General features: G+C 40.1%; 1 protein-coding gene across 1 annotated transcript; it reads right to left on the bottom strand.

Annotated features, from left to right (window-relative positions):
- Positions 1 to 393: 393 nt before the first annotated feature.
- Positions 394 to 23,668, bottom strand: septin5b (septin 5b). Its single transcript, XM_049604174.1, has 12 exons — positions 23,114 to 23,668; positions 22,927 to 22,937; positions 18,702 to 18,792; positions 13,047 to 13,133; positions 12,651 to 12,774; positions 8,594 to 8,728; positions 8,382 to 8,499; positions 7,437 to 7,538; positions 5,030 to 5,126; positions 4,770 to 4,905; positions 1,624 to 1,726; positions 394 to 1,463 (listed from the first exon to the last, which is right to left on the bottom strand). Exons 1-12 carry the CDS (start codon positions 23,154 to 23,156, stop codon positions 1,401 to 1,403), a joined length of 1,110 nt encoding a protein of 369 aa, XP_049460131.1. The 5' UTR covers positions 23,157 to 23,668; the 3' UTR covers positions 394 to 1,400.
- Positions 23,669 to 24,392: the final 724 nt, after the last annotated feature.

The following is a 24,392-nucleotide window of genomic DNA, read 5'->3' as shown; positions in this document are numbered from 1 at the left end:
TTACCACCCACATGGGACCTACATACAAATGTTGGCTAGGATCATCATCACATTAATTATGGATTATTTGTTTGTGTTGGCATCGACGTGCCAATGATGGTCTTGGATCAATGCGAGCACTGAAATCCTGCAAAAAAATAGCTATTGGAAAATGTGTCCTCCACAGGTCTTTGCAACTGCACAATGACATCATCCTTACTCTTAATGTTAATGAGCAAGATCTAAGCCTACTGGTATGCTTACTTGTTAGGATAGCCTGTCTAGTTAGCAAGCTAACTCACTAATCTTCTATTCTATGGTCAAGCTCACATGTTAGCATAGCCAAACTGGTAAGCAAGCTAACTGCTTGGTTTTCGTTCTGTGTTGAGCAGGATTTTGTGTGTCAGCTGCTAATGTTATTAGCAGAAGCCTATGGCATTTTACATTGTATAAATGAGCTTAGTGGCTAGCGGACTTTTCCTCTACTCATATGAAGCCAGGGACAACAGCAACATGTAACAAAGGTAACGTTACATAATTTGGCTCCATTACAACTCACAAGGTTCACTGACAAAACAACTGTCTTATACTAAACACGTTTTCCAAACAAATGTAACATGCTAACGTTATTAGCACAAGCCTATGGCATTTTACATTGTATAACTTAGCCTAGCAGCTAGCAGAGATTTCCTCCTTTATTGTTTCTTATCTGTGAAATTAAAGTAAATAAAAACTTGTAGCGTCAGGCTACAGGCTACAGCGTAGAGTACGGTGTAGGTATGGTGTCTAAGTATTTTGTTTAGTTGTATTAACTTCAATTTGGAAACTAGCTTAGCTCCGAAGCACAAAGGAATTCCAAAAGAAGCACAGCAGCATCATGCTGATGATGTCGGAGGGCTGTGATTGATTGATTGCAATGTTGATGCAGGAGCATATCCTACTTGACAAAATCAGGTCATGCACCCATTCTCAGTGGTTCAGGTTACTAATCATGCACATGCCACTGAAACCAAACCATCAGCGACCTTTCCATCCAGGCATGACTCAGCACACACAGCAGACGTCCACACAATCAGTGCATTAACTACTAAATGAAGAGGGTTTGGTGCATTGGTCTCATTTAGTATTTCAAGTACTCGTAAATCTACTGTGATCTAAAGGTAACAAAGTGCAATCTACTCTCTATTGCCTAACTAGACTCACTTGGCTAACGACTGCGTTAAAAAAGTTTATTATTAAAATCAGGCCAAAATACATCTCCCAGCATGCTGTGCATCTACTGTTTCTCAGAGGATCGGGTGACTGTGATTATCTAAAGGTTCCTTCCTCTCGCCCCCTGCAGAGACGGATCTTATGAGGGTTCAAATCTGTGCTGTGTGTTTGATTTCTGTTCTCCTAAATAAAAGATGCAACACAAGAGGTCACAGGTCCTGCTCGTGCATCTGCTGCTGCATCTTCTGAAGCATCTGCTGCATCCTCCTCAGCTGCAGAGGTAACGACAAGACAGATAGAAGGGGAGGATGAAGAGACGGCTTACATAAGAACACATATGGGTCATCATTTCACATCACACATGCTTATGTAATACCTGCTGCAGTGCATTATTCAGGATCTGAGGTTTATTAAGGAGTCACGTCTACTCACCTCGTCATCTTTCATTCTGATGAGCTTCTCCGTCTCCACGTCCGGTGTGGACAGCGGCAGGATGGGGATGGGGCTCTCCACCCGCTTATCTGCATTCATCTTACTGGAAGAGATGAGATAAACAGGAGGATGACAACCAACAGCAAGATGTTGGGTTTTTATTTGATTCACTGCAGGCAGAGAATGAGCTTGTAGGGGCTCAGATGTTTGCAGGGAAACAAATAATTCTCTGAATTTCTTTCTCAGTTCTGCTACAGTCAAGATATCTGAACACAAACCTGTGTGACAAATTGACAGAAAGGATTATGCTGTTGCATGCATTATGCACAGGCTGTGCAGCATCATTGATGTTCTGAACGGTGGCAGATTCAGGCTGTCAGAGGGGCAGGGGCAGAAAAGGGCTCCAGCTGCATGCATAATGGTTTTTAGAATGCATCACCAGTTCGTCCAGGATGTCAGAGGCTTTTTTTGCAGTGAAATTGCAGTGGTATGTGAAAACAGTTTGTTAAGGAGGAGGTTCGAAAAGGTCCAGTGTGTCAGATTTTTCTAACCAGTCCTGTTCAACACTTGGTGGTGAGACAGATTTGTTCACAAAGCTCAGCTGGAAAAACTCTGCTTCAGCTTCAGCATATTTTCAGATATCGTCCCTGCTGTCTCTCTCTGCTGCCCACTGAGCAGCAGCTCTCATTCATTCTTCAGAGACAGATGATTAAATTAGCAAAATAAAATGACTAAAATTGCCCTAGAGAAAACGACATAAGATGCACTTAGCCAGCCAATAGAATTGTTCAATCATCCGACCCTAGAGGGCACTGCATCACATTTTCTCCACCATCTGCAGGTGTGGTGGAAACACAGACTTTCCATAGGCTCAATTTTTTCACTTTATTTGTTGTAATTAATTTAAAAATGAAACTGAATAATACAACTGATCGTTTTACAGAGTCCCCACAGCTCAAGGTGAGTTAGACTTAAGGCTTTTTTAACTGCAACTTCAAATAAAATGGAAGACAAATTTTACAAGAGCCAAAATTGAAGAAAAAAATAGGGAAAATTTCACCCAAATGTTTATCAAAAAACGTCACTTTTTTGTTTCTTGATGGAGACGAGGGCAGAACACGAGTGAGAAATATCTGGCTTTGTTGGTGAGGTTTCTCACTCTGCATGTGAGATTCCACTGCCACGATTCCCACTGTCTGAAAAATCTTTTGCATAAAATACACTGAGCTTTGTAAACATTATCTTACACCAGTTTCAGCCATCCTGCTAATTCCCGGTGTTGTCTGGGGCACAGTGACCGCTAGCTAGCAGACAGTGGATCCTCTGCTCTGAGCAGAAACAAAAGTAAGTGTTTTTGGTTCCACTGTCCTGATCTGCGTGAGGTTACTGTGAAAAGAATTCGGTAAGTCCAACCACCGATCCATTTTCAATTGCTTATCTGAAGCTGGGTTGCAGGAGGACCAGGCTGAGCAAAGTATTCCAGACGTCCCTCTCCCCAGCAATGCTTTCAAGCTCCCCGATCCTGAGCCGTTACCAGACCAGATGAGATATGTAATCCCTCCAGAGTGTTCTGGGTCTGCCCCGGGGCCTCCTACCAGTGGGACGTACCTGAAACACGTCTAACAGGAGGCGCCCAGGAGGATCCTGATCAGATGCCTGAACCACTCAACTTTTGACACGAAGGTGCAGCAGCTCTACTCTCTCTAGAAGCCTGAGCTCCTCCCCCTATCTCTAAGGCTGAGTCCAGACACCCTGCAGAGGAAGCTCATTTCGGCTGCTTGTATCTGTGATCTCATTCTTTCAGTCACTACCCAGAGCTCATGACCATAGGTGAGGGTTGGGACGTAGATGGAGCAGTAAATCGAAAGCTTGGCCTTCTGGCTCAGCTCCCTCTTCACCACGGCAATCTGGCACTGCGCCCACATCACTGCAGACGCTGCACCAAACGGCTGATCCATCTCACGCTCCATTCTACCTTCACTCGTACACAAGACCTCAAGATACTTGAACTCCCTCGCTTGGGGCAGTAACTCACTCCAAACCCAGAGGAGCTAATCCACCATTTTACCGTCAGAGAACCATGGCCTCAGATTTGAAGGTGCTCAGTAAGTTATTTTAAAAAAATAAATATTACTTATTATTTTTAGAGTTACAATACGACATCAGAAAAAAACAAGATTCATAAAAGCATTTCTAAGACGTTTGAAACATTAATTTAAGACATTTTAATACCAATGAAGGCCTTATTTTTAGATTGATGAACTTAATGCCTTTTAAGACTTTTTAAGCATCTGCAGGAACCCTGGTTTTAGCATTTCATCCACGGGAAGATGTGATTTTACCACCTGTAATTGAGAAGAGTAGTGTGTGTTAGTATTTCTTTGGTTAACAATTCAACAAAAAAACGAAGAGAGACTCCTGGACCTAGACATTCCCTTGGACCTGTTTTTATTTTTATTGGATGTGAAGCCTGATCACCAGTTTATCACAAACAAAAACAATTACTATAATTGGATATAAGCTTAACCCTCCCACGACTTAATGGGAGCGCATGACAGCTCAGCTACAACTAAAACTCCCCATTTTCAAATGTAGATGGACATCAGTTATTGATTACCTTGATCTGAAAACGTCCTTAAAATCATTTGAGGTTAACTTTTTGTGGATTTATGTGTAAATATGTGCTGTTTGATGATTCTTTATCCACATGTGCATTTATGTCATGTCTGTTCATTGATGTTAATGGCAATAAAGTTAAAAATATATATACATATGTTGATGTATTTTCTGTGTTTCACCGCAGGACTAGAGAGAAGCCAGTATAAATTATTAAAAGGCCATTAGACATATGGTGAAAGTGAAAACTTTTGTCAATGGGCCAGATACTTGAGCTGGAGGACTTTTTACCTGTCACTGCTGATGAGGTGTGACACTTGGACATTTGCCACAGCAACTCCCACCTTTGGATCCATTATTTAATAGAAATCCAGTTCACCCACTTCTCCAGTGACAGCTGTACACCTGTTCTGGTTTCACACAGTGACACTGTGGAAACGATGGTCTGTGGGTGTAAATCAGTCACTGTGTTCCTGTTCTTTTCTCTCAGAAAATACAAAACAGTATAAAGTGTACTAACACACACACACCTGGTCATGGTCTGGATGCACTGGGCTCTGTAGTTCTCGTAGTGACAGTCGCTGGTGATGTCCTTCAGGTCGTGCATGTGGGTTCTTATCAGCATGGTCCTCAGCTTCACAAAGTCACAGTGGGACGGGTTCTCCACTGCGCACAGGAAAAGATTTACATCAGGGCTGGTCAGTCCCTGGAAATGGCTGTTGTCATGGTAACTGAAGGCTGAGGAATCGCTGCGGAGAGTTGGGACAGACAGCTGCAGAGAGTTTCTTACCCTCCACAATGCCCCACGGGTACAGCCTCCCTCTCACTCGCTGACCTCGGGCTTCTACCACAGTGTTGCTGCCGATCACTGCAAACGGAGTGCTCTCCTGCATCACATAACACAGCCTTTACTTCAAGTGACAATGGCACTGTGTCAGAGTACGACAATGCATGTAAAAGTCCTGCATTTGTAATTTTTGTAGCGGAGCGGTATTATCAGAAAAGTGACTGTTGTGTTGTATTTAGATATATAGTGTGATGATTAATGCGTTGCAGTGATCCCGAACCAGCTGTAGGTAGGGTGGTAACGTTACATGGCAAAATCAACTAAATAACTACACTCAACTGATTTGTTTTAATATATTTATAGCCACATCATTTTTTAAAGGAGGAAAATAAACACTCAAATAGGATTACAAATTGGACTATATCAATTGAGAGTTCAAGAAAACTTGTTAGCATATGGGCAGAAGAGTTGAAATATTTCGGTCAAAGTAATGAATAACAGGTTAAAAAAGTTATGTAATGTAAATCATTAAAATAGTTAGCTAAAGTGTTTTTAAAAAAATGATAATTAAAGTACCCATGAAGTATCATAAGTAAAACTAAATATAAAGGCATAACCGCCCCTGCTGTGGTATATTACAATATATATTTTGATTATCATTACTGATGCATTACAGTGATTTGTAACCAATGTACTTGTACCATAGACGGTATTTATGCAGTTGACGGGGGTACGTAGCAAAATCAACAAATTACCTTTTCTCAACTGAAAATGGAAATTGTGATTTATGTATATGTATTTACTTATTTATTTATTTACTATGTTATATACACTTGTATACATATATTTGTGTCAAGGAGGAAAAAACAGTCAAATTACATATTAGAGTGTATTTACTGAGAGTGTGTGAAAACTTGTTAGCAATGGAGTAGAGAAGTTGTTATCTTAGAGTAAATAAAAGAATAAGCCAAGTAATGTAAACAGTTGAAATAGTTTGCTTTAAGTAATGAATAAACAATTGAAACAGTCGTAGCTAACAAATAAAAGAAGTAAGAAGTTACTGAAATTAGTTAGGAAAAAAATGTAACAAAAAAACAACAACAAAAACAACTGTTGGAAAAGTTAGTTAAGTTATGTAAACAGTTAAAATAGTTAGCTTAAAGTGGTCAAAAAGTGTTAGAATGAACTGAACAACAGTTTGAACTGTTAGCTTAGTAAACACCTAAAATACTTAGCTTAGCTTAGCTTTGTTTAGTTAAAATAGCCAAGTAACGTAAACAGTTGAAATAGTAAGCTAAATGTGGTTAAAAAAAAAAAAAAAAGTTGGAATAATTAGTCAGTTAGTTAGTAATTGTTACCTGAGTAAATACCTAAAATAGTTAGCTACAAGTATTTTAAAAAGTTGAAATAGCCAAGTAAGGTAAAAACTTGTTAGCTAAAGGTGGTAAAAAAAAAATACAATTTTTAGCTAAGTAGACTGATGTAATCAATTAAAATAGTTATGTGGTTAAAAAAACAAACAGTTGAAATAGTTAGCTCAAAGTGGTAAAAGAATAATAATTGTTGGAATAGTTAGCCAGTAAACACCTAGGATAGTTAGATAAAAGTACTTCTCAAAAGTTGAACTTACCAAGTAACATAAAAAGTTAACATAATTGGCTTAAAGTGTAAAAAAAAAAAAACTGTTAAAAAACAAATGAATGTAAACAGGTAAAATAGTTAGCTAAAAGTAGTAAAAATTATTGGAATAGTTATCTAGCTAACACCTAAAATTGTTAATTAAAAGTAGTTTAAATATTTTAAAATATTTTGCAAAAAGTGGTAAAAAAAAAAATTGTTAGAAAAGTTAGCTATGGAAACAATTAGGTATTAAAAAAAGACATAAAAAGTTAAGATAGTTAGCTAAACGTGGTTAAAAAAACAGTTTAAGCAACATTATAGCTAGCTAAGTAATGAAAACAGTTGAAGTAGTAATGCTTAAAGTAAGGGACGGCCTAAATAGTTAAACATCCAGCTTTCGCAACTCCAATCTTATGTACTGGGTGTGTTTGTAAATCCAATGTGATGCTCTACGCTAAAATGAGAGCGCTATTTTTCTTCAAAACGAAATGCTAGCCTACATTCCAACAGCGCTCCAAATCTACGAATTGTCCAGTTTGTCCCAGAGTGCGCTCCAGCACTTGGAGAGAGTATTTCCAAAGACACTTGTTGTATATAAAATCTTAATCTGTTAGGTAATTAGTTAAAGTTAAATACTGTCAGTGGAGACAAATGTAAAACCTTTCCCTCTTTGCAGTGGTCACGCACAGTTCAAATTCCTCCACATGATAAATATACTTAATGATACTTCGCACCACTGCGACTCACTAATCAGAATAAAAGAGCCTGTGATTCAGACTCATCAGCTCACCTTCAGCTCTTTATCCTGCCGCTTGAACTCCTCGTCCTCATCAGAGTCGCAGTCCGGGAACTGATAGATCTTTATCCCATACTTATCTATCTCTTCCCTCAGCTGAAAGGACAACACACACACACACACACACACACACACACACACACACACACATTTATGAGAGATGTGATGGATAACAGAAGGAACACACACAGTCATACACCCTCCCACTGAGTGCGCAAATTCAGCAGGAAGCCACTGCCCTAAAAGATGGCTTTACAACTCAGTCCAGATCAAATCTCTGCAGAGAAATGTCTGAGTCATGCACCACTGAAACAAGATGAAACTGAGCCTAAATCTAATGCTGAGCTTATCTCCATACTTGTTAACTCAGTTGCGTCTCCTTCTAGTCTGTGCTGCATTTTACTAAATCAGAATATTAGTGTTGGTTTCAGTGTGACTCAGCTCGGCTTCTCAAGTGGCCAAGCAGCTTTATTCATTTCAATCAACATGACACAAACTAATACACAGTGTCTACAAAAAAGCAACAACCTAAAAAACAAAACACAGACTAAAGACTGATCCTCTCATCTATCTGAAATAAAGCAAATGAGCTTTTCCCCCATAATTTGAACTGTCTTCAGGAAAGTCCAGATTATTATTTAAAAAAAAGCACATAAATAATTCATTCCCATCTTCAGCCAGACGATTACTATGTTTATGCAAATGAGCAGACACCCTCGTGGGTTAATTCAGTGCAGAGATCTAAATTCAAACACTGAACACCCCGCAGCAACAAGAGAGAGCTGCGGCTCAGAAAAAAGGTCAGCACATAAATTCAGATTTGACTGCGTTCATATGAAGCTCTGTGAAAAATGAGTATATCTAGGTATATTCACATCATATCCTGCAGTAATCTGGTGGATCTGGATTATTTCAGGATTATAAGATTATCTTTCTCACCCGCTCTTTGAGTTTCTTGATCTCGTTGGGAGTGAGGCAGTCGGCTTTAGCGATGAGAGGAACCACGTTAACTTTCTCCTGCAGGGCCTTCATGAACTCTATGTCGACTGGACGCAGCCTGCAGGACCACATGAACTTTACTGAGCACTGTAACACGTGCGTGTACATTAATACTGTGTGTGTGTGTGTGTGTGTGTGTGTGTGTGTATTACCCATGTCCAAACGGAGGTATGAAGTAGAGGCAGCAGTGCACTCTGTTGTCCTGGATGTTCTTCCTGTTCAGTCCGCTCTCGTCTCTGAAGTAGTTTTCAAATTGCTGGTCGATGTAGTCAGTGACAGCCCTCCAGCTGCAAAACACAAACATGCCTGTAAATGTTTATGTGTTTTTAATATAAAGAACTTTTAAAGGAATAGTTCAACATTTTGGGAAGAATGCTTATTTGCTTGAGATTGAGAGAATATTTTATCAGCACCTGTGAAAGAAAGATACTACATACATCTACTCCAGTACTGAACTAGACGGGAAACTGTGCTTTTTAGTGCAGTAATTACCTTCTCTTTTTTTATATCTTGTATTTTTTTTCATTTATTTATTTAAAAAAAAATAAAAGAAAATTAAAGTAAAGAAAAGAAAGAAAATCAAAAAGGAAAGAAAAAATAAAAGAAGATTAAAGAAAAGAAACAATAAAAGAAAATTAAAGAGAAATATAAAAGAAAACTAAAGAAAAAAGAAAAGAAAAGAAAATATGAAGGGAAATTAAAGAAAAATATAAAAGAAAACATGAAAGAAAATCAAAGAAAAATATAAAAGAAAATGAAAGAAAAGAAAATATATAAGGAAAATAAAAGAAAATTACAAAAGAAATTGAAGAAAAGAAAAAATAAAAGAAAATGAAAGAAAATTACAAAAGAAAATGAAAGAAAAGAAAACAAAAGAAAATGAAAGAAAATTAAAAAAGAAAATGAAAGAAAAGAAAAAATGAAAAAAATCTAAAAGTAAACTAAAGAAAAAGAAAAAAGAAAAGAAAAAGAAAAAATAACATAAAAGAAAATTAAAGTAAAGAAAAAATAACAGAAAATTAAATAAAAATATAAAAGAAAATTAAAGAAAAGAGAAAATAAAATAAAAGCAAAAAAGAAAAGATACTTAAAGAAAATAAAGAAAAGAAAAAAGAAAATTTAAGAAAATTATATTAAAGAAAAGAAAAGAAAATCATGGCGAAGATGGGTTTGCATTTTTGAAGTCATATATCCTTCAGTAAATGGCACCATTTTCAATTCAATGTGAGATCTTTGAACACAGGTGTATTTTTGACGTGGAAATCTAAATCATTATACACAGTCTATTTATCACACCCCTGTGCTAAACTCACCCATCTACCTCCATAGTTCAAGTACATGAACAGAGGTCATGCAGAGGTCGGTCGGTCTCTCCCTGATGGATAAACAGCAGATTGATCCTCCCCCTCCAGCTCTCGTCTGCCTCCATAAACTCGTTCAGTATTGACATTTATTACATGATTAATCTTCCTTTGGTGATGAATGTTCAATAGTGATTTTGTCAAACATAATTATTGCTGCTGTGCAGGTCAGTGTCTAGAGTTGTGTGTTTGGACACTATCATATCAGCTGAGCAGCAGGTGATGAAGGTGTCACTGCTGAGGAGGGCAGTGTTTACACAGCAGGACCACAAGTTGGGCTCAAAATTATATTTACTCTCCTTCTGGAAACACCATAAAACCAACAAATTAATGTCATACAGTTAATCAGATAAGGGCACTCTTAAGATGGCATGTAAAATATTTTTAGTGTAGAAGACTGAAAACTTTGATTTCAGGTGTTTGTGTCTTGCTGCAGAAGCTGCTGTTACACCACCATTATTTACCATTATTTATGTTTATGATGAAACTCCCTGTAATCCTTTTTATTCTCTAAACACACTGCAGAACATCCTCAGTTAATGTAAAACAACATGGGGAAGAATTTGGTGATACAAATTGCTCCACCAACACACACAAAACCACACAGAGTGATTACAGATCAATGCATCAGGGGCCGTGAGATAACGTGAAATGTAATTAATGTCCTGATGAAGACAGGTCAATACTGTGGCTCGAGCCAAAAGGAAACACACGATGCATTAAACGTCACTGGAGAGTCAGGAACTGTAGTTTTAAGAAGTGAAATCCTGAGTTTCTCATGCAGGTTGTTCTGAAGCTGCAGAGACAGGAAACAGGAAATTCTGGCTGGTTGTAAACAGGCTCATATGTAATTAAACTTTAGGTCTCTGTGGACCCGTGGAGGGAGATCAAATGTGCAACCAGGCAGACGCAGAGTGAAAAAGAGGCGTATTTTACCATAATATCTATTTAGTTTGGTTTAAAGCAACACTTACCTTTCTGGAAAATTTACACTTTCTTTGTTTAGGTTAAAATGCTATTAATAAGCTGATGGCACATTAAAATGTAAGTGAATTCCACCAGAGATGAAAACTCATAATTGTACCATTCTCATATGGTTCGAAGAAAACTCCGTCCTGTCTGTCTTCCCCACGTGGAGGCCTCCAACTGGACTGACGTAACCGTTCGCGTAACGTTATATATGACAACACAGCATCCAGTTGCTAACGGTTAGCCTACTGTCTTGTTTGTTGCCAGTCACCAGTACTATCTAACGTTAGCGTTTACGTTCTATTATAAAACTCAACAGTCATCACTGACCCCAGGTAAGTTTCAAAACTCCGGGGTTGCGTTTGACTGTGCAGGACAGGTACTGTAATGTTTAGTTTGCCTCTAATGTAACATAGGCTATAACGTTATACATGACAACACAGCATCCAGTTGCTAATGGCTAACGTTACCCTACTGTAGCGTAGCCTCTGAAACATTAACGTTACCTTCCTTGTGTGTTTCCACTTACTAGTAACATTAACACTACTATCTAACGTTAGCGTTTACGTTCTATTATAAAACTCATCAGTCATCACTGACCCCGGATAAGTTTCAAAACTCCGGGGTTGCGTTTGACTGTGCAGGACAGGTACCGTTATGTTTAGTTTGCCTCTAATGTAACATATAACGTTATATATGACAACACAGCATCCAGTTGCTAATGGCTAATGTTAGCCTACTGTAGCGTAGCCTCTGGAACATTAACGTTATCTTCCTTGTGCGTTTCCACTTACTAGTAACGTTAACACTACTATCTAACGTTAGCACTGTAACCTTATTCTAAAACTCATCAGTCATCACTGACTCTGGTTGAGTTTTAAAACTCCAGGGTTGCATTTGACTGTCTTGGTTGTAATGTTACCCTCGCACTCCTCTTCCGTGTATCTAACGTTACCATGCCAACACCTACGTCTATCACAGACATAACGAGGACGTAATGGAGGAAGGGGGAGTGCTGTGTGAAATGCAAGAAAGGTAAGAGTAGCTTTAAGGGAAACATCGTTGTTTGGGTTAAAATGAATACTTTGTTAAGGTTAGGGGACCGTTGTCGTCATGGTTACAGTGAAAACACTCGAAGATGTCTCCTTAGGCTCTGAGAAAAGATACCAGGCATTCTTAACTGTTTTCCAGATAAAGTCATCGTTATTTGCAGCCCTAGTTTAAGAAGCTTTTTCGACAAAAAATCTGCACGTCAAAAGTGGATCCAGCTTTTAACGTGAAGATTTGCTGGATTTCTTTGTTTCCGTTTATGGTAAAGTGATTCTTTAAGGTTTTGAACGAGACCGTCCTCCCACCAAAAATTACCTGTTTGTACGAGCAGCAGTGACTCTGGGGCTGAAAATAAAGCCAACGCAGAGCCAACACATCCTATAGAGCGCTCCAGGGATCACATTTTTGTGTAGGCTGTTTATGTTATTTATTGTTCAGCAAGATAATCTCCACAGATTAACGCTATGGTTCGGAGCCGGTACGCTGTCACTGAGAGAGGTAACACGAGGGAACTGGGAGCGCTAAAATGCTAACTCATTAACAGGTTTGAGGACTAATTCCTGGGGCACACTATTAACAAGTACCGTGCGTGTATCAACGCCTGATGTATCTCCTTTGTGTGTGTCACAGAGCAGCATTGTTGAATAGAACTGCAGAGCTTTGATTTAAACGTGGGTGAAAGTACAGAGACAGAGCTGAAAACAGGTCAGATAAGTGATGCACTTTACTTAAAGCCACAGACAGCTCCCTCCATCTAATGTTATTTATCACCAGAGCTTCCTGAGCTGCTGTTATTGACCAGATGTCAGTGTGCAAAGTAAACACCTACCACTCAGTGTTGTTGACTGCGTCTCCAAAACCCGGGGTGTCCACGATGGTCAGCTTCAGCTTCACCCCCTTCTCCTCGATGTCCACTGTGTGCTTTGTAATCTCCACCGTCTGATTGATTCGCTCTTTGGGGCACAAACATCACACAGATACAGACAGTTAGAAAAGTGATCCAGTGGTGGAGGAAGAACAGATCCTTTTTTTTTACATTAATTCTCTGTCAATAATTTGTGAAGTAACTTGTGCCTAAATCAGTCATAATAAATGTAGTGCAGTAAAAAGTACAATACTTCCCTCTGAGATGTAGTGACGTATAAGGAGCCATGAAAAGAAATGACTCAAGTAAAGTCCAAGTACCTCAGATTAATAGTTCAGAGATGACTGGTTGATGACTCACCTTCTGCATTGAGTAGTTTTCTGTCTTTGTGCAGATCAGTGAGGAACAGGCTGTTCACCAGAGTGGATTTACCCAGACCAGACTCACCTGTAACACACACAGAAACACACAAACATATAATGTAGTTACATGTACACTCACCGGCCACTTTATTAGGTACATCTGTTCAACCCCTTAACGCAAATAGTTAATCAACCAATCATATGTCAGCAGCTCAATGCATTTAGACATGTGGACATGGTGAAGACGAGCTGCTGAAGTTCAAACTGAGCATCAGAATGATGAAGAAAGGTGATTTAAGTGACTTTGAACGTGGCATGGTTGTTGGTGCCAGACGGGCTGGTCTGAGTATTTACTGGGATTTTCAGCACAACCATCTCTAGGGTTTACAGAGGATGGTCCCAAAAAGAGAAAATATCCAGTGAGCTAAAATGCCTTGTTGATGCCAGAGGTCAGAGGAGAATGGCCAGACTGGTTCAAGATGATAGAAAGGCAACAGGAAGTCAAATAAGCACTGGTTCCAACCAAGGTGTGCAGAAGAGCATCTCTGAAGCAACAACACCTTGTCCAACCTTGAAGCAGATGGGCTACAGCAGCAGAAGACCACACCAGGTGCCACTCCTGTCAGCTAACAACAGGAAACTGAGGCTACAGTTCACACAGGCTCACCAAAACTGGACAATAGAAGATTGGAAAAACCACATTCAGATGGAAGCATGGATCCATCCTGCCTTGTATCAACGCTTCAGGCTGCTGCTGGTGGTGTAATGGTGTGGGGGAGATTTTCTTAGTACCAACTGAGCATGGTTTAAACACCACAGCCTACCTGAGTATTGTTGCTGACCGTGTCCATCCCTTTATGACCACAGTGTACCCATCTTTTGGAGACATGTCCCTATCAATATTCTGCGACTACTGTATTGTCCCCAATAATATCACTGTTGTCTGTCATTGCCTAGTTGATATATATGGTACACAAATGATTAACAGATTTCATTCTTTAACATGAGTCCTGCTTCCCTGACCTGATATCGCTAATTGGACTGGCTTCGACATTTATTGCTAAGGTGTGAGAGGCTGTGGCTCCGTCAGCTATGTGCATACTCCAACTGATGTGTCGCAGTGTGTGCTTCCCACTGAAGAGCTGGGGAAGCAGCAGTGAACTGTACCGGAGGTGGTGAAGTTAACATTTGTGCGGACAGTAAGCGACACAATGAGCAGATTTATGTCTGATCAGTGTGTTTTCAGTTAGTTTTCCACCTCTGCTTTGATGAAGAGCAGCACACAGCCACAATGAAAGAGGTTACTTCCCCAAACAAAAGACACAAAGAGGACTGGAGAGTACATCATGCCTCCACATGTACTGACTCAGCAGAGATAACACTGAATGAGAAAAGTTAATCTACCAGAGAAGAAATATTTGAAAGCAATGCAGAATGCCTGAGAGCCTCACTGAATAACATCCCACGACAGCTTTATATTTTGAATCGTGATTATGTAAAGTCAGGCTTGATTTTTTTGAGCCCGATCAGGAGACTCATTTATAAAACAGTGCGTAGGATCCATACTAAAAATGTACGTACGTACAAAAGCCAAATATGGTGTGCACCAACAAGTATTCAACTTTTTCTACCATCTGCATCGCCAGTTTCTCGTCTCCAAAATGTTCGTAAGCACGGGTCAAAGTTTTTCCCATCCAGTCTGTATTTATAGATCACAACTTTTCCGTGGAAAGTGGCGTACGCCTGTTTCAAGCCTCGTTTTGTGCGTACACAGTGTTTATAAATGAGACCCAGAGCTCTAGCTAGCAGTAGATGCACGCTTCCTTCTGCACAGTGAGACGGTTGGCACATGTAGTTCTTGTCTTCCTTATTTCAATAGTCTGTCATCTTGTGCACGTCAAGTTTGGCAAAGCGGGCTGCGCACAGATAACAATCATTGCTGTTAGCTGCATGTTATGCACATCTCTCCCACTGCTGGGGAGGCAGAAGCAAACACTGCTAACCAAGTCACCTTGCAGCCCCCGCTCTCACTTTGTCTCACTTTTTTCTCATTTTCCATCCCTCTGTCACACACTTGATATTTGACCCACGATTCTCGATATTGTTCTGTTGTTCTGTCACTTTCCTTTTCACAGTTGCAGCCCCCACTTCTTTCTCTTGTTCCCTCTTGAGTCAGCCCCAAACTTACAACACACAAACAAATTAACAGTCAAACTCGGTCGGACAAAGAATCCAAGCTCTACTGCTAGCTCATGTAGCACCACTGAGGTAGCTAATGTTGCAGCTTAGCCAAGAAGGACGCCAGTAATGTTTACATCTCGCACTGCCACGAGCACAAGCCTCTCGTCCATGAGTAGATGCACGCTTCCTTCAGCAAGATTTCATTGGTCACTTAGTCGCAGAAAAAAAAAAAGTGGAACTCTATACTGAGCTGCACCTTGTCAAAATAAATCCAAACCTATATGACTGGAGCATGTGTGACTTTATTTTGAAAGGACAGACACAGGAAGTGTCCTCGTCAGGTTAATCTCCAGGGCTGGTACCTGCGGTTATTCCACAGGCTAGTTAATGACATGTCGGGCAGGAAATCCAAAGTGTGGGATCATTTTGAGAAGGTGAAGGACGAACCCAAGGTGATATGTAAACTCATCTTCATTGGTCGACTACAAACATGACGTATCATCTGAAACATGGAAGTAGCTACATGCCCATTAGCCCACAGCGTCATTAACAGGCGGCTCGCTCAGTGTGTGACGTGCACTTGGAGATAAAATATAGGCCTATATTAATGAAGGTTCATTAGTACGGTTTGTATTTCTCTGTAATGTAGCACAGTGTTAACAATGTTACTGATACTATTCTTTCTCACACCTTCAACTCAAACCACCAAAATATGTATCATTTAATCATTACATTCATATCAGAAACATGCAGGAGACTAGTCCACTGATGGACCCTGATGAGGACTGTTGGTCTACTAGGAATATTCTTAGTCGGGGGGGGGGCAGCCTTACTAGTTCGTGATGTGCCACAAATGTGACTTGAGTCTGAACATAAACCTTTAATTCTCTCACTGACATTTTTTTTTGTTCATTTCGATGAAATTATAAAGAATGAGGCAACAAAACCAAAATCAATGGAGCTGTCATCATAATGTGAACTTAATGGACTCAGAATGATTTAATAGCTCAGAACTCGTGCACAGAAGAAAGCCGCTTGCAGGGGTTCTTCTTTGAACCTTTTGTCTCTCAGGATTCTCAACACGCTTCTGCACATTTTAACAGATAGATTCAAATCAGAATTAAATTCAGATCTTCTTTTTTTTTTCCCCTGAGGAGAGCTTTCATGACTTATCTCGTTCCACAAGACGAACACTATCAAAGCGAGATATTTTCACAGGATGCATGAAACTTGTGAAAACTGTTGCGGAGGTGTGGTGGTGAAAGCTGCCTCACAACAAGGACATACTGCATGAGTTGCAGTCTTTTTGTTAGAAGACACTTTTGGATTCGATCCACATGCTGAAGTGTTGTACACGGGGCTCTATGAAGAGACACACACTGTTTGGAACATGGTGTCTCTCAGTGGTGGAACAAGTACTTAGAGTTTTTACTTTAATAAAGTAGTGATACCACAGTGTAAAAAAATTACTGAACTCTTACAGTACTACTACTACGCCAATTCCTTTCCCAGTGAGCACCTACCAGGATTTCAATGTTGAATTCTAGCTGTAGGTCAAAAGAGAGACGATACTGATTAGTGTGTACTACACAGAAAATACTCTACAAACTGTGAATCTTTCTGAACGTCATTTCACCGCTGACCATGGTCGTTTTTAAACGTATTTTCAACGTAAAAATGTTTGCTGGGTTATGTGAAATACAGTACAAAGTACAAAAGCACTGGCAGCAGCAAAATAAAATTAAAGCACCACAAGTACTCATTATGCAGAATGGCACATTTCAGAATAATATATATTATAAATTCTTGGAATATAATTATTCATGCATTAATATGCAATTTAATGGTGCAGCTGGTACGGGGGAGCTCATTTTAATTACTTTATACTGCTGGGTAGCTTTTGAATTTCCCTCCTGATAAAGTTTTATCTCAATCTATGATAATAATCAGAATTTGTTTGTTAATTGTATTTTGTTTTAATAATCTGAATCTGGGGGGGCGTAGTGGATAGTGCCAGCGCCCCATGTACAAAGGCAATACCTCACTGCAGCGGTCGCAGGTTCGAATCCGGCTTGCAAACCCTTTGCTGCATATCAACCCCTGCTCTCTCGCTCTCTCACCCCATTTCAATCTGTCCTGCCCATTAAAAGGCAAAAAGCCCCCAAAAATAATCTTTAAAAAAAAAAATTCTGAATCTGCAAATTAACTTCACGGGCTCACGGAGAAGAGTAGGGACGTTAGCATGGCAGCCGACTAGTGCTAACGCTATAAGGAAAGCAGGGAAATAGCTAAACACAGCAGAGACAGAGAGTGAGTGGAAGACATCGCTAACTGCTAAACTAAGCCAAACTAAGTTGGCTGTTTAGGTTTTATTTCCTCGCCCCTGTGGCGAGTGAATCTGCCTGCAGTGAAACCGGGGCTAACCAGTGCTTCTTCCTCATGCTCCACTTCACTCAGCTGCCAGCACAGCCAGTTAGCCCCCGCTAGCTTCCCAGCTAACGTTAGCCCCGGCTCTCCGTTTGGATCCAACTGGAGCACCGAGCCCTAGTTTGTTATTCAGGTTAATGTGGGAAGAAGCAGCAGGTATATCGGGCAGCTGAGTGAAGTGGAGCCTGCGGAAGAAACACCGGGACCGTCTGGATGTGATAGTCCGTGGAGATACTGCGGTGCTCGGCTGCACAGACGAGGCGAGTGGAGTGGGGGGTGGAGAGCAGAGGCAGAGGGAGGAGTGGCTCATGACACACTTTGTTTTGGTCTACAGGCAGTGCACAACAGCAAACCTAGCGGTGAAACGATTTCACTTTTTGCCCCTTTAAGTACCGAACTTAAATAACACTAACACCGGCGTCTTTTGCCATTACAAAACAAAATTTCAAAGCAGAAAATTTAAAATTAATACTAATGTTGATGGTGACATTGATGGTGAATGTCACCTCTCTGGTGAGAGGAGCCAGTTGAGGTGGTTCGGGCATCTGGTAAGGATGCCTTCCGGACGCCTCCCTTGGGAGGTGTTTCAGGCATGTCCAACCGGGAGGAGACCTTGGGGCCGCCCCAGGACACACTGGAGGGACTACATCGCCCAGCTGGCCTGGGAACACCTCAGGGTTCCCGCGGAAGAGCTGATGGAAGTGGCTGGGGAGATGACTGTCTGGGCTTCTTTGCTGAGGCTGCTGCCCCTGCGACCCGGACCCGGATAAGCGGAGGATGACAAGTACGAGTACGAGTACTAATGTTGATGGTTAATGTGCCACCATTATCACCTTCAAATATGTGCAGTACAGCATAAAGCTTAGCAGCAGCAACAGTACCAAGTTATCACATGTGCTGCATTCAAAAAGAACGACATGAGCTTATGTTTAAGATGTGGGATAAAGTCAAGAGCTTATGGTAACACGGCCCCGTTTGAACACAACAATGCATACACTGGACAGACATTCAGTAAAAACCCAGAGGAGGTGACATCGTCTCTTACCCGCCACCATGAGGGTGAAGTCGAATCCCTTTTTCACTGACTTCCTGTGCACCTGGTTGGGCAGCGTCGCGAAACCAACATAATCTCTTTCCTAGAAACAAACACACACAAAAAATATATTGAATTATTTTCAGTAATTGAGGCAATAAAGTTGAGAAAAAGCCTTTTCTGGCAAAGAGTCAAAAAGACGCTAGCTACTGAGACCTGCTAATGTTTGCTGCCATTAAGCTAGCAGATAAAAACAAGCTGCAAAATAAGGAACAAACATTAAATTTGTATTGTTTTGGATCTGCTTTCATCCATTCACACAACTTTCACAACCGTTCACATCACTTTAAAATGTGGTGGGAATATTAAGTTATTATTAGTGCATTATTGCTGCGTTATGTTTTGTTATGGAGCATCTTTGCTGCAGCGATCTAACGAGCTAGCTTTCACTTGATACACCGAAGACTAGATATGTTACTTTAGCTTTCTAGTTAGTGTGTTTTTGCGTATGGCAAGTACATAAATACACAGCCAGAATGCAGTAACTAATGCTACACAGCAAAATAGTACAGATACATTCCTATCCAATACAATTAACTGAGTTTGTTTATTATTTGCACTTCATAGCGTACACAAATTAAATGTGTTTGGCTGTTTGGCACTACACTACATTACTAATTGACAATTTAATACATTTAGGTAAATGTTTTAAAGTAGCTTACGCACTAAGATCTTTTGAAACTCAGTGGAGTCAAAAAATGAGATCTTGTGCTAGCTACCCTTATGCTAAGCTATACCTTTAGCATGAGTTTAGAATTATTGTGTTTTCTTCTCCAAAATGAAAATGTGCATGAACTAATAAAATAACCAAAATGTCACGTAATCAAAATTAATGTTTTAAATTTCTGTATAGGCCTTATAACAAGGGGGCAATCAACAACTACACTTAGCTTTAGTTTTAGCTAAGGCTAGCCGCAGCTATCTCACAATCTAGCTTTCACATATCTTCTAGCTAGTTAGCAGTCTTGTTACAGTAGGCCTTAGAACAAGGGGAACATTAACAACTACACTTAGCTTTAGTTTTAGCTGCGGCTAGCTGCGGCTAGCTCACAAGCTAGCATTCACATATCTTCTAGCTAGTTAGCGGTCTTCTTACGGCAGAGAGTGTAGGAATACACAACCAGAATGCAGTAATACAGCCAAAATGTCTACTGTACTACTCTACTATTTTGTCTTGTCTTTTTAGATCTGTTTTGTAGATACTGCAAATTTAAAAAGCTTTTTCTTTTCATGGAAATTATTGTTTTTTTATGTACTAAAATATGTCGGGCTATAAGGAAATTTTGACCCATTTTGTAGTTATATGTGGGGCAGTATAATGGCCGACCGACGGCCTTCTGGGTCAGCTCTCCCCTCACAGCTCAGTGCTGCTGCACTATGGCACAGTCGTTGTGTTAGTAGGACAGTCCCATGATTCCTTGCATCTTTTATTGAAGACGGCAGTGGAGACACTGAGAGCATGCCCTGAGGTTCTCCCAAGTATTCATAATACAGTATGGCAGGCAGCCACTGAAACAAGAGGAGGGGGCGGGGAGTGTGTGCACTGATGGCGACAATGCAGAGGCGTTCATCAGAGTGCATGGGGAGCTCCAAACACAGTAAAACAAGATGAAATAGAGGTTTGAAGAAGATGTGACCTACTGTGACTGTTGAAATAAAAGTACAGCTCCTCTTAGCATGTTTTAGATTTATCTAAAACATGCTAAGAGGAGCATGTTTTAGATTTATCTAAACACTTCCACTTATGGTTACAGGAAGCTTTTAAAGCCAAATCTAATGTAGAGTGCATTAATATAAGATGTGATTATACAGCAGGACATATAAATGTATGATATACAAATAGAGTATGAGATACAAGGTGCAACGTAACGACAATTATATCATACATTAGCTCGACTGCTCAGGGAGCTGTGTATATGGAGATACATGTGGGGGTGTTTTGGTATTGCTTCCATATTGACATTTTGTCTGTGGATGCGTTTGTCACTCCCACACACTCATATCACAAAACTCCACAGATCCAGACTGCTGGGTTAACACCACGCTGCGTCTGTGTCCGCTGCTCTGACTCAGCTTCGGCGCTGCCGTCCAACACCACATGAAAAGGCAGAACTGTGAGGCAGGATGAAGGCAAACGGTATGAAGCTGCTCGTAGGATTTTGGGGGGATATATATCTCAAAATAAAGACACTCACAGCGAAGGTGGTGAGGAGATGCGGTATGTGAGACGTTCTAGGGTATCTGTTGATGAACGCAGTGCTGTCTGTTCTATCTAATATTGAGTAGAAGATCAGCTTGCTTTGGGTCAACTGGGTTCATAGTCAATCTGGGTGTGTTAACAGACGGCCCAGGCTCCAGATGACAATGCTGGCGTTGTACGTTTCTGCAAACCGCAGTTACATTTCTGACACCGACGTGAGACGCCTGCTCAAGACACCACTGTTCAAGACAACAAAACTAGTTGTTTTTCAACAAGTCATTACTGTGTTCCAGCGGCTTTTTAGCCCACGAGCACAGGTGTTTTGTAGCAACCTGTCACTGTATTTCCAGCGGGGATGGTGTCACGAAAAGCGACTACTTTTGCTGCTTTTCAAGTCAGGATTGTGTGACCAAAACTATGAAATTGAATCCAGAACATGATCTTTTCCTGGCCATAACACAGTGATTTTCGTGCTTCAATCTAACCACATGTTAACCACAGTGTTGCTGAAACATAAAAAAATGTACAGTTTCACCATGTCCACTACATGGTAACGTACAAATGTAGGGTACCCTGGATTGCAGAAGCGTAGAATGGCAATGTTCATTCTGGCAATTGGGCTGCAAATGATGATCTGCATAAACATCAGGCTGTTTTTATGCACTGTTCGTACAGGAATGCACCAAAATCCATACATATCCACTAATTGGTGCACAACCCATGTATTTTGGAAGGCTGAAATCAAATGACCAATGCAGTGATGGGGTAAAGAAGGAAGGCAGGTTGTGGTGGTGGATGGGTCACAAAGCACAGGACTTTCCCCTTCGTTAAGGACAAAATAGTAAATCTTTTCTTTGGAGGTCACGGGTCAAACATGTGAAGGCAGTCAGCGAAGGCAGAAAAAGGCATCCTTTAATGTCGGCATGATACGCGTCTGGTTGTGTTGGCGGCGTCAGGGGTAAACGTGGCAGGACAAGAACGAAAGATAAGGCAGGTGAGTGGGTCTAACAAGCACCGACTTTCACCTGAGAGAGTTGTGTTTGTGTCCCGTGAGATCATCAAGCCAAACCCTGTTCTGTTTTCCTGAACCCAACTGTGTTTTTGTTCTCAAATTGCAGCATTGTACTGACGTAGGGCTTTTATTTTGAAAGACACTGTATGTAAACGTTAAATTTCCTGTGAAAACTTGACATGGCGTCCCAGAACGTCAACAACCAACGCACCCAGGGTACCTTGGACGTCATATGTGGACGTGGAAAGACCATGACCAAACACTGACATGTGACGAGGTCAGAGTGAGAAGGTGTTGGTTTGTGCAACTTGTTCATTGTTTAAAATCAGTAAACATATGTTTACAAAACATGTACACTGTTGATGCATCACATAGAGCTCCAACTAATGCTTACTTTTTATTATTTATTAATATTTTTTTCTGCAAAATACAAAAAAATTTGTGATTACAAGTTCCCGAGAGCCCACAGTGATGTCTTTAAATGTCTTGTTCTGTCCAACCAACAGTCCTAAACCCAAAGATGTCAGATTTATTATCACATATGGTGAATAAAAGCAACATATACTCACATTAAAGCAGCTGGAATCACTAAATGTTTGACTGTAATGATTCATCAGTGCTCAGACTAAGTTTCTGATTGATTGTTGGACTAATGGTTTCAGTTCCAGATGTGGACAGATGTTGCACACTAAAGGAAATGGACACAGGTCAGTGAGATGGTCAGTTTCTCCTTACACAGCCTGACTGACCTGGATTAAACCATCAGTGGTAAATATGTCAGTGATCATGTGACACAACACAAAGAGGGAACCTGACGTGATATGACTGACCACCAGGGTCACTGACAGCTGTCATACAGCGACCACAACAAAGGGATCACACACACACACACACACACACACACACACACACACACACACACACACACACACACACCTTTGTCCGCCTGCCTGCGTGTCTCTTACCTCTGCATCATCTGTGCCATGAAAACAGATTCCAGGAGACATGAGGGCGCAGATGACAGCCACATCCCGCCGTCAGGACCACATCCGGAGGAAGAGACAAATAAAAACATCACGTGGATTTGTTCACACTCATTAATCGATGCTTAATTACCGGTGACGCGGCTCCTAATCACCTGCGGGGGCTTACCTGACCGGGGCGCGCGGCTCTTGTACCTGCTGTTGGCCGTCATCTCGGACACAGTTTGTGGATGATGCGTCCAGGCTGAATGAAAGGGGCGGGTCTGGACTCCCTTTAATTAATGCCGCACAGTATATCTCACCCACCGCCGCAGCAGCAGCAAGAAGAAGATGAAGAAGAGGGAGATGAAGATGGCTCCAGCAGCAGCGCTCACACGTGCGGAAAATAACAAGGACCCCAGTTAATCATCATGTGTGTCATGGTGCCGCCGGGATGTAGACGCTGTCATGCCTGCAGACTGATCTGCTCATTGTGAGCACATTTATTGTGTCAAAGAAAAACTGCCTGCAGTTCATGTGAAGCACCAGGTGGTGGCAGCAAAGATCTGCACCTGTCTCAGGATAATCTGTGCTGCACGTTTATATTGTATTTGAGGTAATAACAATAATAATAATAATAATAATAATAATGATAGTTTGTTTAAAGAGCACTCCTCAAGCAAGATACAGCTGCATAAAAAGAGTAAAGACAAAATCTAAAAGTAAAAAAATATACATCAAGTCAACCAATTTGAGTTCAAAATAAAATAGTGTAAAAGGTGTTCAGACTGCACTTTGGCCCATGAAATAAAATCAAATCAAATAAAATAAAGTTAGCAAAATCAAATCAAATAAAATAATGAAATATAATAAAATATGAGAAAATCAAAAATCAAATAAAATAAAGCAAAGTAGGGTAAAATAAAATAAAATAATAAAATAGAAAATAAAATAAAGCAAAGTAAGGTAAAGTAAAATAAAATGAAATGAAATGAAATAAAACAATAAAATAGAATAAAATAGAAAATAAAATAAAGCAAAGTAGGATAAAGTAAAATAATATAAAATAGAATAAAATGAAATAAAGTAAGGTAAGGTAAAAAAAAAAAAGTAAAGTGCTATAAAATGAAATAAAAAGTAAAGTAAAATGAAATGAAATAAAATAAAGTAAGGTAAAATAAAATTAAATAAAAATCTTTCTTTGCTTCAACAGTGTTGAAGAACATATCAGCAAATTAAGAACCTATATTTATCAGTATTATTATTGTTATTATAATGCCTTTTTAAGACCAATGATAATAATAATACTTTCCTATTTTATTTGTTTTTATCATGTCCTGCTGGTATTATAAATGTTATACTTTATTATTTTATATGATATTTTATGTTTGTCATGTATCCTAAGAACACTGAGTTCACGCTTGTTGTATGAAATGTGCTTTATAAATAAAGTTGACTTGACTTTATCT

Source organism: Epinephelus fuscoguttatus, linkage group LG18, assembly GCF_011397635.1.
Source record: "Epinephelus fuscoguttatus linkage group LG18, E.fuscoguttatus.final_Chr_v1".
Taxonomy (NCBI): Eukaryota; Metazoa; Chordata; class Actinopteri; order Perciformes; family Serranidae; genus Epinephelus; species Epinephelus fuscoguttatus.
This window is presented reverse-complemented; position numbering and strand designations above follow the sequence as displayed.

Coding starts and splice junctions, on each gene's coding strand:
- septin5b (XM_049604174.1), bottom strand. CDS start 23,156: ATGACGGCCAACAGCAGGTACAAGAGCCGCGCGCCCCGGTCAG. Junction 12,775..13,046: donor AAAACTACTCAATGCAGAAG/GTGAGTCATCAA, acceptor TGTGCCCCAAAG/AGCGAATCAATCAGACGGTG. Junction 8,500..8,593: donor ATACCTCCGTTTGGACATGG/GTAATACACACA, acceptor GTGGTCCTGCAG/GCTGCGTCCAGTCGACATAG.